Below are 17,047 nucleotides of genomic sequence, written 5' to 3' on the forward strand. Positions count from 1 at the left end.
AGTGAATGTTTCTTCTTTTAACTTTCAAGCAACAATATAAACATTCTATTTTTAATTCATTTTCACAAATTATAAAGAATTTCCTCAACTTAAACTCATTGAGCAATGGAATTAAATAACTGAAAGTGAGAATCATAGTTAACATTTATCATTCATGGCAGTTATGTTCTACAGTCACTGCAAACATCGCTCTCCCGGGAAAATACAAGGTGAAGGTCCCGCAAGCCTCTGGCCACGTTTTCGTCGCCAGGTGAATACAGAACCTTCTACATGTGTTTCTTTTAAAGACAGTTTATTTAAAGCATAGTATTGATTTATAACGTATGCCTGAAAGAAGCTGTGAAACGCACATACATTTTCCGAAGGCACAGCAGCCTTCTTGTGCTTATGAAATGGAAAGCATGTCAGCACCACACTCAGGAACCACCTCAAACAGCGAGGTCACCCCACAGTCACAGCAACCAAAGGCGAGGCCTGAGAGGAGCCCTGTTCACTGCGGATCTGAAGCTGCCTCCTTGTCCCACTGCAGGGGGGCCATGTGAGGGCGGGGCTTCCTGCTCTGGTCTGATGGACTGAAAGGGCCGGCTTCAAGGACTGACTTCGGAGTTACAAGTAAGTGTTAGCAAGTAGGCAAATTTACAAATATAAAACCTCTATGAAATGACTGCAGTTTTAAATATTTTATTTGATGTTATGACTACTGATTGCAAAAAAATGTTATAAGAAAAGAAATCTAAAATGGGAGTGTTTACATTTTTATGAGCATGTGTTGCTCAAAAACATCATGTTATTTCTGAATTTAGCTAACTTATTTTTCTGTTAGCTTTAACTGCCAGTCTATTTCTTTTTTTAGCTGAGAGTTCCTAATAATAGGTTTATAAAAATAACAGCTTTAATGGTTGTCATGAATTAGTGCAGCATTTTCTCTTGCAATAATAACCATACCTTTATACTTATGCAGAATTTTACTATCTGATGCACATACAGAAATTTTTCTAATTTTTATGTACTTTCCCAAGAGAAGGTGTAATAAATCTGAATAGCATGTCTTGTTTATATTTCAGACTTGATGCTAAGTAGACATGAAACGTATGACCATTATTGTATTGACTATAACATTTTCTGGAAGCCAAAATCAACAGTAATTAATATAAATGTGAGAAATCCCATCAGAAGGCTGAATGGGGTTTTGATATTCACAGGGCTGAATATCTGCATTTTATTACCTGATGCTGACTCAATGGCTGAAGGCAACCTCCCTAACCTGATAATCTTTTTACTGTTTACTAAACATTACCATTGATATGTCTGTTTGCATTCCTAAAAGGCAATTGTGTATTCTAGTAAATAATAAGAAGTTGGGTATGGAGATTCAGTGGAACTTAGTCCCTTGAACTAAATTCACAGCTGGCTTCCCCATAATTTCCAAATTTATATTTCTTGTCTTTTGTATTAATTTGTGTGTCAGCCCTTTCTCCAGGCCATTGAACCCAGGCCATGCTGGTCGTGGTCTCACAAACATTTAGAGGAGGCTAAATTGATGGCCTTCCAATGGTCAAGGCCAAATTGGAGGGCTTAACCCAGTACTGAGAAGAAACCAAATGTTAGTGCATTTCTATCCAAACTTAGAGCCTCATGGTTCTGATCCATTGCTCTTCCCTTAACATCCCCCCTGCCCCAGCCTAGCGCTACCCTCTCACACAAAGGAACCCAGGAGTGTATTCTATTACTAGCCCAAATCCTGCAATTTAAATTTCATTCTTGCATGAGAAGTCCTTTTAAAATTAAACAGCTTCTCATCAACTATGGACTCTTTAGAGACGACCTGGTCTGAAGGCTGGAGCCCAGGCAAACTTCTGTCTGCGTACCACATTTGGGTTTGTTCCTCTGGCTAGGGGCCCAGGCTGGAGTCAGGCCGCCTGCCGTTGTTTCCCGGGTCTGCCACTTGTTCGCTGTGCCATCCTGGGCAGGTTGCCTCATCTCTCAGTGTTCCAGTTCCTTACTCACAAACAAGGCAGTCAGTGGAGGTGGAGATCCTTGGGCTGCTACGAGGGATGTAGGAGGCAGTGCATTGGACAGAGTGCCAGACATGTCATAAGCACCCCTGAATCTCGGCCATCATTTGATCCATCGCCGTGCCCTCCTGGCTTCTTCTGTATCCTCGTGATTGTCAGCTTTGCGGCACTCAGCTGAGACTGGTTTTACAATTAATCTTGGCCTCCCGAATTCTGGCAGAAAATTTTAGTTTTTTATTAGATCATGTTATGCGACAAAGGTTATAGGAGAGTAGCTCCTGTGGTCGAGTTCCACTCTATTACCCATCTTAGCCTCCAAAGAAGGTCCCCCTGCTGGCATTAAAGAAGGCGCCATATTGTAAGAACCACACAGATATGACATGAGGACAACTTGTATCAGCTGAGAAAGACCTCCAGACAACAGATAACAGGAAAGCAGGAACCTCAGGCCTCCAACTGCAAGAAATCGAATTATTTGAATAACATGAATGAGTGTAGAAAAAGATCTTGAGCTTCAGATGAGAACAAAGCTCTGCAGTCACTTGATTTCAGATGCATGTGAGCTGGTCAGAGACCAGCTATGCTGTGCTTGGACTTCTGACCTATAGGAACTGTAAGGTAATAATTGGTGCTGCTTCATGCCACTAAGTTTGTGGTCACTTATTACACAGCATTGAAAACTAAAACAATGGCCTGAGCAGTGGAAAGTGTTTTTGATTCCAGCACTGGTGTTGTGTTAAAAAGTCTCATTTTCCAGAGATGGTCAACACGCGCATAGCCCAGCTACACAGGGCATGGGGCGTGCTGGCAGCATTTGTGTTCTTTTTCTTATTTAGAGACTTAACCTTGGGGTCCTATGGCCTACTCCTTGGTCCCAAAGACCACATCACTATTTCTTTCAAGAGAAAGGAAAAATATGTTTTTCTTAATGGCCATCCCAGCTTGCCAGATTAGATATTACCACTGGACAAGAGCTGTAGACCACCGGTCTCAAAGATAACATCCTGTTGGCAAGACAAATGTCCAGGGAGATAGATCACAGGCTTCTCCTCCTTCTGCCTCACTCAGAGAAGGAGAAAGGCTTCGCCCTGTATTGTCTGCAAATGCTTTCTGCACTTACTTGTCAAAACAGTCACTGCAGCGGCCGCTCGCTCCCGCCCACGCCGGGTGGAGGCCGAGAGGAGCGGAGGTGGCTGCACCGGGGTCCAGTAGAGTCACTGCCGAGACCAGGGCCTGTGTCTGCGGATCGATCGACGAGGGCGGACGGGCGCTTCATCATGGGTGGCTTTTTCTCAAGTATATTTTCGAGTCTGTTTGGAACCCGGGAAATGAGGATTTTAATTTTGGGATTAGATGGAGCAGGAAAAACTACAATTTTGTACAGATTACAGGTTGGAGAGGTTGTTACTACTATTCCTACCATTGGATTTAATGTTGAGACGGTAACATACAAGAACCTTAAATTTCAAGTCTGGGATTTAGGAGGACAGACCAGTATCAGGCCATACTGGAGATGTTATTATTCGAACACAGATGCCGTCATTTATGTAGTAGACAGTTGTGACCGAGACCGAATTGGCATTTCCAAATCAGAGTTGGTTGCCATGTTGGAGGAAGAAGAGCTGAGAAAAGCCATTTTGGTGGTATTTGCAAATAAGCAGGACATGGAACAGGCTATGACTCCCTCAGAGATGGCAAATTCACTTGGGTTACCTGCCTTGAAGGACCGGAAATGGGAAATATTCAAAACTTCAGGAACCAAAGGCACTGGCCTTGATGAGGCAATGCAATGGTTAGTTGAAGCATTACAGAGCAGGCAGTAATCCAATCACTTCTCCTTCTGAAATGAAGACCACATCCCATGTCCCTTTGGGAATAGTTAAGTGTGCTTCACACTACTAAATGTTAAAGCTGTGTGTATGATTGTTGGTATATACTGAACTGACTACACATTTGTAATAAATATAAAAAATAAGTATTTGGTTGGAAGGATAGCTCATCTTGAATGAACCAACTGACTGGTCTGTATGATGTAAAATATTCCTTCCTTGCTTTCTTGTATTATTAAGGTATATATTCTATTTGTGTGGAATTCTTATTCAAATACAGTCCTATTAAAAAATGCACTCTTATCAAGGGGGAAAACCCTATTTTTGAATGAGTGGTTGCAGATTGTTTATATAAACACTAATAAATACCTTAGCTCAGATTTTTTCCCTCTAAAATGAATTAAATTTTTCCAAAAAGTAGACTCAGTAGGGTAGTCTAGGAACATGGTGTGAGTAATATAGTTTCATTTGCTCAGTAACCACTTTATTTAAACTGTTTCATTTAAAAGCTTTTGGTTATAGGCAAGAAGTTGAAATAATTATTTTGTTAAAGTCACTGATGTATCTGTAATTGTTATTTTATAGTACTTTATAGTTGAAAAAAAATTCAATGTATATTGATACCTAGTCAATTTTTACAAGGACCCTGTGATGTAGATAGGACAGATTGTAATGTAATGTTTCTGTTTTATGGACGTGTTGAGTCTTGGGTTGATAGCTTGGCTTGCCCAACTGCTAGTAAGCTGGGAGCCAGGCTCAAAGTGAGACTTCAGGGTCAGAAGCTTGTCCCATGAACTACACTACATGTAAGTTCAAATGATATAACTCCCTACATAAAATTATGCTAACTGAAGTAGACTACATTCAAAATAATGCCTGTAAATTTATCTGTCCATACTAGTAGAGGTAGTAAAAACAGTCCTAAATGGTTATATTTGATGAATTCACAACACATTAAAAATATTCACATTGAAGGAAATAAAGATATATTTTAAGAAGCACTGTAAAAAAAAAAAAAAACAGTCTGCTGCAATTTGAATAAGGGACAGTTTTGAAATGTTTCCCAAATTAACATTTTCAAGGGTAATATTTTCTTTTGAATTGACAAAGTCTCCATCTGACAAATGAATGTGCTCAAGAGATTATATCAATGGCTAATCCAATTAAAAATCATTGATCTATTTGGTTATCTCTGCTGTGAATTTGAAGAGCACTGAAAGTAATACTTAATTTTCATTTAAATCTTTAGTAATCATTTTTGTATTTAAATTTAGAGAAATTATAATTAATTATTTTTATTATCTTTAGACTAAAAAATAGCTAATAAAAATAATCCTACCCAATCATTTTTGTTTAAATTAATTTTTCTTGGTTAACATCTTAAACTTAAGCAAACTTATTTTACTAAGTCATTGGATAGAAACTAAAAGAACACATGAGTGGGGCCAACCACGTGTCTGCTTTTCCATGTATGTGTGTGTTTGTATCTGATTAGAGATACACCTCATAATAAAGCATCAATTTATTATGTGGACCCAATTTCCAATTAGTAATTTTGGCATTTTCTGGGCAGTACTAACAAGTATATACTCTGTATGGTATAATTTAAGTCTTTCAGAAAAGTTTCAAGAAAGAAGCCAATAATTATTTTGGAATAAAAATACCGTAGCCTTGGCCCTGTGGCTCGCGTGGTCGGAGTGTCATCCTGTACAGCAAAAGGCTGTGGATCCCATTCCCAGTCAGGACACAGGTTGTGGTTTGGGGTGCTTGCAGGAGGCAACTGATTGATGTATCTCTCTCACATCAATGTTTCTTTCTCTCCCTTCCTCTCTCTAAACATATCTCAGGTGAGGATTAAAAAGTTTTACAAACACTGTAACTCCTTTAGAAATGAAGTCTTTCGGAGAGTACAGGCTCACCGTGGCGGCGTGGACGCTCCACCTACCCCTTCAGGCTGCGGGACTTCGCTTTCCTACTGCAAGGTGCTTATGCTTGTGTGAACCAAAGGGCGGGACAAGGCCACGATTTATTTATTTTATCGTATCACCTGATATTTCACATTATGTTTGGGGTGAAGAATGCCAATCCTCAGATATGTGACCTCACTTGCTTTTCTAAGAATTATTTTTCTGATTTACAAGTTGTGTCCCACCATCTCCCAGATCTTCCCATTAAATACCAATGTGAGTGTGTGACCATCCTAAGAACATGCGCGGGGAGCCTCGCAGATACCAGGCTCTCTCCTAACGGCCTGTGGGCAGCTCTGAATCTTGCCTGGGGGTCGCCCAGCTTGAGCACAGGATCCAGGCCACCAGCACATTCTGTCTGGGTGAAGGGACAGGCATTCCTCCGGAGGATGGTTCACGGCACCCTCCACTTCCTTCACACCCTGCTTCACATTTTAAATTTTCTCACCTGAAAACCCTCCTTCCAGTGAAAACATTTTCTCCGTTAACTGCTTCCCGGGAAGAGAGCATGGCCACTGTGAGGACTCCGTCTCCCGCCACGTGGCTGGCTGCAGCGTGGCCCTGCTCTCCGCTGCACCCCAAAGCGTTGCATGTGTGATTACCACAACGCCCCTTTCTGTGGGGTTCTGTGTAATTAACTTTTCCATCAGTCTCACTAATTAAATGGAGGCACGGTTTGTGGACCAAGGTGGGAGACCAGAAACCTGGGTTTCTGAGTATTACCACCAAGCCACCAGAGGGATAGCACAGGTCAGTTAACCTCTCATTTTCCGACGAAGGAAGCATAAGGGAAGTATTTAAAGTCAGGGCTACAAGGTCCCAACTTATCCCCAAACCCCCACTTCTATCTTCATCTCCTTGTGGTCTATTGAGCCTCAAATTCAAATTCTGCCTCTTGTTGAAGGCAAGTTCAGAACCTCACCAGGTCAACTTGAAAATTCAGCCACGAAGAGATCCCCCGAGGCCTGCGGAACCCGGGTCAGGGTGCCAGTGCCTGCACTGCCCTGGGCTTTATAGGTTTCACTGCTCACATGGTGGTAGAGAGCAGGAAAGGCTACATTAAATTCACCAGTAAAGACTTTCATTTCTTCATTACATATGAATTAAGTATAATACTGAGAGAATAGCCTTTGCTATATCAAGACTTATAGTTTTGGAATAAATCCTATATAATAAAAGCCTAATATGCAATTGTCTCCTCAACCGGGAGTTCCACCAGGAGTTTGACCAGGGGGTGGAGCCAGCCGGCCAACCGCCCATGGCCCGTCCCCTCCAGCCGCCCCGCCCTGCCCTGCCAGCAGTGGTGGCAGGTGGCTGGGAAGAGCCCACCCCACCCCCCAGCCAGTGGTGGTGGTGGCAGCCACTAGGGACCCTACCCATGCATGAATTTCTCGCACTGGGCCTCTAGTATAAAATAATGAAGAATAGTTTTGGGGAAGTCTTAGGGACACTCCAGTGCAACCTCTTTACTGTCTATAAAAACTGAGGTTCCTGGCGAATAAGGATTTGCTTCTCTCAGAAGGAACTCATGCTTCCTTCTCATTGCTCCTACCGTTACCACATGTCAGATGTGACTGTGGCTGAGAGTCACTACTGCTGATGCCACTGAGCATGCTGCCACTTTGCTAAAATAAGCAGGTATTTAGAACAAACATGATGTGGCTCAATGGCAGGACCTCTGGCCACCATCTAGCATCTCTTAGATGTCCAGAGCAACAGAAAGGTCAAGCACCCAGTGCGGTGGGTGTGCCAATGGCTGCACTGTTATGTCTGCACTGTTTTTCCCAGCGCACATCTTTGCCACCCTGTGGAGTAAATCAGAATTCAGGAAGAGCCCTCATGGGATGCGTGACGATTTCCAGGAAAACAAGCAAAAACCTATAGTGGAAGGAAGAAGCACGTAAATACCTCTGAGTCCAATGTCAAGGAGCCTCCATTCTGAGATGGAGAAAGCTCACTTTTCCCTCCTGCTATTTCCCTCCACGGGGTCTTTCCTCAACAGCCCACACCAGCCTCAAAATTGCAATCACCCCCTCTCTTCACTGTCCTTCCTCAATGTACCCTCCCTTCACTTGGTCCGAAGCACTAACCTGAGCTTCCTTCCTTGCTATTAGCCCAGGTCAAGTCACTCTTGACTTTAAATTCTGCAGCATTCTTTTAAACTGTCTGCTCTGTATACCATGTATTATTAAGAAGTTGCCTTGGATGTGTTTGTTAGTTATTTCCCGTGTTTCTAACATCACCCTGCAACACTCCATGTTCCTTGAGGGAGAGGCCGCAACTTCTTTGGTCTTTTAAAGAACTCACCACTAATAAGCATGCATGGAGTGTACATAAATCTCAATGGAGACTTGAGAAAAGGGTGAGTTTATTTATTTTCAGCCACCGTTTCCATGTTTTTGTCACAGTTAAACAAGAAAGAAAAAACGACATGGGCTCCTGGTATGTCTTAACAGGCTCAGCATCCAAGTATGGATTCATTAAAAGCATTTATAGTTTCAAAAGAAAAGCACATATTTTAAATGTTTAATTTTTAAAATTGTAGATTATGTATCTATACTTTAAAATTAAAACAAAGTTTCTAAATTAATATAGACAGATCAATAATGAATGAAATTTGTATGTTGGTTTACCGTGACTCCAGAATCAATAGTTGTGATCTAGAAAGATGATACATCTGTGTCCTAGAAATGAAACCATTTGGCTTTGCCCTGCTAAACCAATTCTTATTCTGTCATGCTTACTGCTCACAAATGTTTCAGGGAATAATATATATTAGGACTATTAGTGACAGGTCTGCAATGTTAAATAGTAATAAGTCAAAGATAGGAAATCTTGTCATTTAATGAGTCAAAGATCAGATACTAATATTTTATTAAATTAAGTGATGTGTACTCATTGTTAGCTATTCACTTTGCTTGCAAAATTCAGCAAATAACCAACAGGAAATAGCAGAATGTAGAAGACAAAAGTTGCCCATACTTAGAGGATGGCAATGAAGCAAAATAAAGTTTAATTGAAATAAGGAATTGTTTTATTAAAAGAAATTCACGTTTCCTATTCATTAAGATATGCACCATCAAGATTCACTTTAGGACAAAAAAAATCTAATATCTGCTTTGTTACTTTGGTGATCTTTTTTACATAACTTTTTTTTCCAGAATAATACTGGCTAGTGGAGAAGGAGTGAAAGATATGTACTTATGTTTTTCTACATATATCACTGACTCAGCTAAAATTAACAACTTCAAAATAAATGCATCAGAAATTATGATTAGTCTAGAGATATAAATAAGAATGGAGAAAAAAATATGACTCAGGATTCTTGAAAGCTTTAAGTCTCTTAAAATTTACATTCAGCCCTGACTGAGGTGGGCGTCATCCCATGCACCAAGTGGCTGCTGGTTTAATTCCCAGCTAGAGCACATGCCTAGGTTGTGGGCTCAATCCCAGACAGGCGAGTGTGGGAGGCAGCCAATAAATGTTTCATTCTAGCCTTGATGTTACTCTCTTTGCATCACCCTTCCTCTCTTTCTAAATATTAATGAAAATATTTTTTAAAAATTTATATTCATATTTACTGAATGGTGATAGATCAAGGCATTTCTAAGAAGAAAACTGGCACCTTAGACACTGCCTTTATATAGGAACATTTTGACCAATAGATTAAAAAATTCTTTATTAAAATAAAATCGACCCTAGGAGGAAAGAAATTGATTCTAGAATATAAAATACACATCACACTTTGTCAATACTATATAAGAGATCTACCTCTCAGATCCTGGTGAAAACTTTTGAATCATGTGGATTGACATCTCTCCCCACTAAACAGAATAATTTCCCAGAGGGCAACAAGGCTTTCAATGTAAAACTATGAGACTTTCCAGTTGACAGGAAAGCATGTTCCATGACCTGACCACTGTTGATAGAACTCTGCTGTGTTTTCCCAGGAGTGGATGGTCTAAAGCATAGCTTAATTAGTCTGTTTAATCTTTGTGCTTACTAAAAGAGAGATCCTCCTTGATTTAAAGGCTGTCAGGCTGTCATCTCAAGAGGTTCATCTCTTGTCATTCTCTTTATCCACAATCAATGAGAAGGACTAGCTCTGTTACAAAGAATTAGCATGAAGGAGAAAGCAATCTAGATATAGAACCTGAAATTTTCAGCTAGGGACGTCCGCATTTCTCTATCTACCTGCTTCACTTCCCACTATGATTTTGGGTCACTCAGGTAGATATTTTCCATCATCAGTATAACAATGTCATTTTTTAAATATCTCTCTTAAAAAATCATAATATAGTTAGTACTGAGTTGGCAATACAGCTTTATGACAAATCTAATTCTGTAATCATGATGTTAGAGTTTAATATGTTGATTATCAAAACCCAGACATATTGCAAGAAAAGTTGAGAAAATCTGTTTTGTTGATGGGAGGAAGATCGCAGTGGTCAGTTCCAATAAGACTAACTGTTGGTGTGCCATAATTGACACATTTGACATATACAATGTTGGATTTGGTAGGAATTCCCGTTGGTCTAAGTTTTGCTCTGAAATTCCTATATATCTTTCACCAATTCTTAATGTCATTTGTTAAGAGTCCAAGGTAAAATCTACATGCCTAGTAACTGGCTTAATGTTATAAATATATTTAATGTTTTTAATACCAGATGACCACATTTGGCATTGTCAATGGCAGATATCCCTGCCTACAGATAGCCACATTTAAATTGCATGATTACCCTTAGTCACCACCCAGATTATACTGATTGATGCTGGTTAAGATTTGTTCTATTTCTCAGCTTCTAGATCCCAATAGATTGAATTTGTGGATTGATTACCACTGTAGCTATTGGCACTATATTGAGAGGAGATACTGAGATGCTGTAATGATGTTTTTGAAGCTATGAGTAGAATAAAGTTACGAAGATTAAGGGTTCATACACTTTTGTGACTGGCACGTAGTTTCACAGTATGTTATCTGGAAAGGACACATTTTTTTTTTCTTTTTTAGAAAATATATTTTATTGATTTTTTTACAGAGAGGAAGGGAGAGGGATAGAGAGTTAGAAACTTCAATGAGTGAGAAACATCAAACAGCTGCCTTCTGCACACACCCTACTGGGGATGTGCCCACAACCAAGGTACATGCCCTTGCCGGAATTGAACCTGGGACCCTTCAGTCCGCAGGCCGACGCTCTATCCACTGAGCCAAACCGGTTAGGGCAAGAAAGGACACATTTCTTTATTCATTTCTCTCCACAGCTTCCTCAACATAGTATTCATCAAGATTCCATCCTTGATGGTCCACACTCCATTCTCCCTTTTAATTAGCCTAGAACTTATTTGTGACTCCATCTTCAACCTGCTTCCACCCACATATAGGATTGCCTCTGCTTACTGTTCAGTCTGTCTTGAAAATATCCCCAGTATTAGCCTTCAACATTCTGCAAATTCAGTGTTCTTGCCTAGACTGTTGAAATAGTCTCCTAACTAGATGACCTACCTTAAATTCTTCCCTTTTCAACTTTTTAAAAATATATTTTATTGATTTTAGAGAGAAATGGAAAGGGAGAGAAAAATAGAAACATCAATGATGAGAGAGAATCGTTGATCAGCTGCCTCCTGCACCCACCACACTGGGGATCGAGCACACTCCCCAGGCATGTGTCCTTGACCAGAATCGAACCTGAGACCCTTCAGTCCGCAGGCCAATGCTCTATTCACTGAGCCAAACCGGCCAGGGCTTAACTTTTTTATACCTTTGCCAAATTAAGCATTCCAGTATTCAACGATCATGGTTCGCTCCTGCTTAAGTTAAGATACTCTTTGCCTTCCTCTATACTTGTGCCACCAAGTGCGCTCATCAGCTGCATTGCCTTAAATCTTGGATAAACGTGTCTTCATATCTGGATCACTCTTCATACTGACACCAAAAATGGGCAGCGTCCCAAGGCACACTTCCCCCGCCCTTGCCCTCTTTCACACCTCACTCTACTCAGCTTTTCCTCCATTGCCGGGGTCCAACCCCAGCGGGTCCAGGGGTCCCCAAAGGTGTGGACGGAGTCGGCGAAGAAGGAAGGACACGGAGACAGTCTTCAGTTGATCAGCAGCCTAGCCAGGATCTCTAGCCAGGATCTCCAGCCAAGTTCTGGTCTGGATCTCCAGAGAGGTTCTGGTTAGGATATCCAGCCAGGTTCTGTGTCCATGTTCTCTTGCTAGGTTCTCCAGCCAGGTTCTCCAGGTTCTCCAGCCAGGTTCTGTAGCCAAGTTCCCTCGCTAGGTTCTCCAGCCAGGTTCTGTCAAGGTTCTCCAGCAAGGTTCAGTTACCAGGTTCTAGTCAGGTTCTCTTGCCAATTTCTATAGTCAGGTTCAGTCCAGGATCTTTTGCCATGTTCTCTCGCTAGGTTCTGTCTCTAGGTTCTGAGGCCAGTTTCTGTCCAGGAACTTTTGCCATGTTCTCTCCAGCGAAGTTCTTCTGTCTCTAGAGAACGTTCTGTGTAGGTTCTGTGCCTAGGTTCCGTCTCTCTTCGTTCTGTCTTGTTACATCTGTATTTATACCAGTTGATTCAATCCTATCAATCTCTATTACAAAGGTTAGGGCGTTTCTTATCTCCATTCCAGGGAGTAAAGATTATGTAGCTTAAGCATGATTGTTCGTAGTTAAAGTGATTAATTACCCACCTGGCACTTAGTTAAGAGGTTTTATTCCCTCCCTAACTTCAGGGGAAAATCCCTACCTGGGGAAACAACCTTTCTCAGAGACCTTGGTTAAAACACATAGTGCCAAGAAGGTGAGCAAACATATTAAGAACAGTATGCCATATATGCCAGGTCCCTTGAAACAGCAAGCATGGACCGGCTCCCGGCACTCCATGTCTGCGAGTCCTCGTTATGTTATTTTAAAGCTCCATAAAAACCCTTCTCCCATTACTTTATGAATCCATTAGCCCCGTGGTCGGCAAACTGCGGCTCGCGAGCCATATGAGGCTTTTTGGCTTCTTGAGTGTGGCTCTTCCTAAGCCTTAGGTGTACCTTAATTAAGTTAATAACAATGTACCTACCTATATAGTTTAAGTTTAAACAATTTGGCTCTCAAAAGAAATTTCAATCGTTGTACTGTTGATATTTGGTTCTGTTGACTAATGAGTTTGCCGACCACTGCATTAGCCAGAAAACTATTTTTTTTTCTTGTTTTTCCCTAAACTCCCAGGTCATTATTTATTGGAGCATCATTTAGAAATATCATCTATAACATATATATTAGTTAATTTATACATAAACCATAAATGCCTTGCAATTGAAGCCCATGTCTTTTAGGTTTTCTCCAAAAATCAACAAAGAAACACACACATATACTATATTAACAACACATATAATACTCTAACACAAGATTAGATATTAATTTTTCCAGAATCTTTATTTTTGTTATTCTCAAAAAGTCTAAATCTACCAAACCAACATTCCCTGTCATCATTTATTTATGTATTTGACTCAACTTTGAAGAAATGAAGAGTATGTCCTATTCTAGAAAAGCATGATGATGATAGTTAACAATACTGTGTTATGTATTTGAATGTTATTAAGAAAGTAGGTATTAAAAGTTCTCAAGAAAATAATTTGTAACTACTGGTATATGTGACAGATGTTAACTAGACTTATTGTGGTAATCATTTCACAATATATGCAAACATCAAATCATTATGATGTACACTTGAAACTAATATGTTATGTGACAATTACATCTAAATTTTTAAATGGATAAAAATTTTAAATAAGCATCTACTACGCTTGCTAAATAAAGTGATTTTGAAATTGCACCTACTTTAATATAAAGGAATAGAGTAAAAGTTATAATATCTCTATATGTAAATGGTTACAACAGTAATTAGAACTTAAATATGTTAGCTTTTTTCAGCAAATTAGCCATTATAATGCAACACCAAGTATTTCCCCAATTATAAAATTCTGTTTCCTCTGTGATAACTGGACAAGAAATTTAAATGAATCTCATCCCCATTCCATCTACTAAAGAATTAATCATGACTGAGGGCCATATAAAAAAAGTATTTTTCTTTTTTTTGAATTGTGCCATAAGTGATCTATATCTGATTAAAAGAAAACTAACATGGCAATATTTATGTGTTAACATTAAATTATGGTGCTGCTACTTTGAAAATATAACCTAAGAATCAATAAAATAATGGAATATTATGTATTATTGCTAAAAACAAGAGAGAAGGAGACTTATATAAACACCAATGACAAATTAGCACTCACCTTCCCCTAGTCTTGATGCTGCACCTGTTGTAGTCACGGGGCCCCCAGCAGCGAGGCCTTCATATTAGCAGTCACTCCGGGGACGGCAGCATCTGTGCTCAGCACTGAGTCCTGGCAAATCCCACATTCCCCGCATCCCTCAGACTTAAAGCATTCACAGAACACCAGGTTAATTAATTAACTGCATTTTCTTCTATTTAATGGCGAACATTCTCAGCTACTAGAATCTAGTCTTGTTCAAATCTAGGTCCCTGCAGAGCTCTACAATTATGCTCATCAGCAAAAACCTGACGTGTTCCTGGATCTTACTTTCCGAGGGACCGGGCGCCCTAGAACCGGTTCATGATTGCTGTCAGCCTGGAGGACCCCGTTACCAAGATGCTTCCGCTTCGCACACAACACGAACCTCACCTTTAAAATGTGCAGCATCATTAATTCTGGAAGCTGTGGGAAGACCTGATGCCAACTGTGCACATCTGATTGCAGGCGGGTGCCTTGTTCTCGGGGCTGAAGGCAGAAAATGAACGTCCTAAAGCTCTGAGGTCAGTCGCCCAGGGCCAGGGCTCCGTGATCTCACTGCAGCTACTCTTTTGTGTGAAGTTGGCAAGCTCCCAATAGCAAACAAAAGCAAGAAAGAAAATAGCGATTTCTATCAGCTTATACATTTGAAGTGGCCTGATTCTGCCAAGCTTCAGATTTGCAAATATCCGCATGTCGATTTCCACAAACACCTTGCGGCTCACCGGATCGCTTCTCCGGCGCCAACCTGCGGCCTCTGTTTCCGGAGAAGCTCTGCGCTCCTGCTGCCTCGACCTGCCCCGCGCCCTGGGTTCCCTGCTCAGGTTTATTGCAAGATTGCTTTCCAAAGCAAAACCCAAGTGCACACCGAGGCAAACTCACAGGCCAAAGATTCCACCGAGAACTAAGTCGTTTTTAAAGATGTGTCCTCATGGATACGAATGGATGGTTCTAGCCAAATGCGCCCTGAAGCCCCTTGGGTTCAGGCTTGATAGCTGCGCTGGAAGCCCGCTCTCCGGGCACAGGAATGCCCAATGAAACGGCAGTAACAGTCTGCGCAGTAACATAAACGGCGGTTTGGAATGAATTTCTGTGTTCTTCCCCTAGAAATGTGGCTGAGAATATTTGCTGAGGTAGGAACTCTCTCGGACTTTCATCTCCTATTGCCAGTGATGGTGAACCTTTTGAGCTCCGCGTGTCAGCATTTTGAAAACCCTAACTTAACTCTGGTGCCGTGTCACATATAGAAATTTTTTGATATTTGCAACCATAGTAAAACAAAGACTTATATTTTTGATATTTATTTTATATATTTAAATGCCATTTAACAAAGAAAAACCAAACAAAAAAATGAGTTCATGTGTCACCTCTGACACGCGTGTCCTAGGTTCGCCATCACTGTGACCTATTCCAAAGAACCCTGTCTAGAACGAGGATTTCCCCCCCGAATTTCTGTCACAGCTGTCAATGCATAAACTGAGGACCAACTGTAGTAACTCAAAGGGCTCTCCTGAGAGGCTGTCCATTGCAGGCAGTCCCCACGGACGACCGGAGCACAGGCCCAGGGAGCATAAACAAGCCCTGACCATCCCAGGCCAGAGCCTGGGAGGCGGGTTGATTAGCAGGTGGACATAGGTTTGAACAGTGTAGACCAGTGATGGCGAACCTATGACACGCGTGTCAGAGGTGACACGCGAACTCATTTTTTTGTTTGATTTTTCTTTGTTAAATGGCATTGAAATATATAAAATAAATATCAAAAATATAAGTCTTTGTTTTACTATGGTTGCAAATATCAAAAAATTTCTGTATGTGACACGCACCAGAGTTAAGTTAGGGTTTTTCAAAATGCTGACATGCCGAGCTCAAAAGGTTCCCCATCACTGGTGTAGACCCTAACCCTAAAAGTCTCTTCAAAACAGCCACAAAACCTACTAAACTTCCAGAACATTCACCAGGAGGGCATGACCCAGGGTGCACTTGGCACTTTCAGCCTATGGACTCACTGTAACATTTGGAAGCTCTTGACATTCATAAGGGATGGCCATGACAAAGCCAGTACTCCATGCTGGAGAACTCCATCATCATCATGTCACTCATGTTGAACAAAAAAAATATAGTTGTCAGACAGCGATAGACAGGATAAAAAGTACAACCAAGTATTTAAAAAAATAATAACTTTCTTCCCGAAAGAAGAAAATTCAAAACTTTATTAAGGTGAAAAAAATAAACGTTTATATGGATACTTTTCTGAGTTCTAGATTTTATTATGTCTCAAGCAACCTGGCTGCCCACTGCATATATATCTTATATAATAAAGAGGTAATATGCAAATTGATCATCACACCCTCACACAAGATGGCCACCCTCATGTGGTCATAAGATGGCCATCACAAGATGGCTGGCAGGGGAAGGCAGTTGGGGGCGATCAGACCTGAAGGGGAGGGCAGTTGGGGGCGATCAGGCTGGCAGCGGAGCAGTTAGGTGTTGATCAGGCTGTCAGGGGAGTGATTAGGAGGTGATCAAGCTGGCAGGCAGGTGAGTGGTTGGGAGCCAGCAGTCCTGGATTGTGAGGGGGATGTCTGATGGCTGGTTTAGGCCCGATCTCTGTGGGCAATCGGACATTCCCCAAGGGGTCCCAGATTGGAGAGTGTGCAAGCTGGACTGAGGGACACCCCGCCCAGTGCACAATTTCATGCACTGGGCCTCTAGTAATATATATCAAAGAAGAAATAATTATTATTTCCAAAACATATTCCAGTATGTAGCAGTGAACGAAGCTGCTTAGACAACCCAACAAGTCACCCTCATTCTCAACCACACTTGCATTCTGCATGGAACTATCTCTGCCAAATGGTCATTTTTCTCACATTTATTATGTTAACAGGATAAATGCCAACATTTGTCAACATCTTGTAAATGATGAGCCTTAATGAGGCAA

At 41.0% G+C, this 17,047-nt stretch overlaps 1 protein-coding gene across 1 annotated transcript; it reads left to right on the forward strand.

The window, feature by feature from the left end:
* Nucleotides 1-3,292: 3,292 nt before the first annotated feature.
* Nucleotides 3,293-4,845, forward strand: LOC118679114 (ADP-ribosylation factor-like protein 1). Its single transcript, XM_036355498.1, has one exon. The coding sequence runs from the start codon at nucleotides 3,293-3,295 to the stop codon at nucleotides 3,836-3,838; it is 546 nt and encodes a 181-aa protein (XP_036211391.1). The 3' UTR covers nucleotides 3,839-4,845.
* The last annotated feature ends 12,202 nt before the right edge of the window (nucleotides 4,846-17,047 follow it).

Source organism: Myotis myotis, unplaced genomic scaffold (genome assembly GCF_014108235.1).
Source record: "Myotis myotis isolate mMyoMyo1 unplaced genomic scaffold, mMyoMyo1.p scaffold_m19_p_22, whole genome shotgun sequence".
NCBI lineage: Eukaryota > Metazoa > Chordata > Mammalia > Chiroptera > Vespertilionidae > Myotis > Myotis myotis.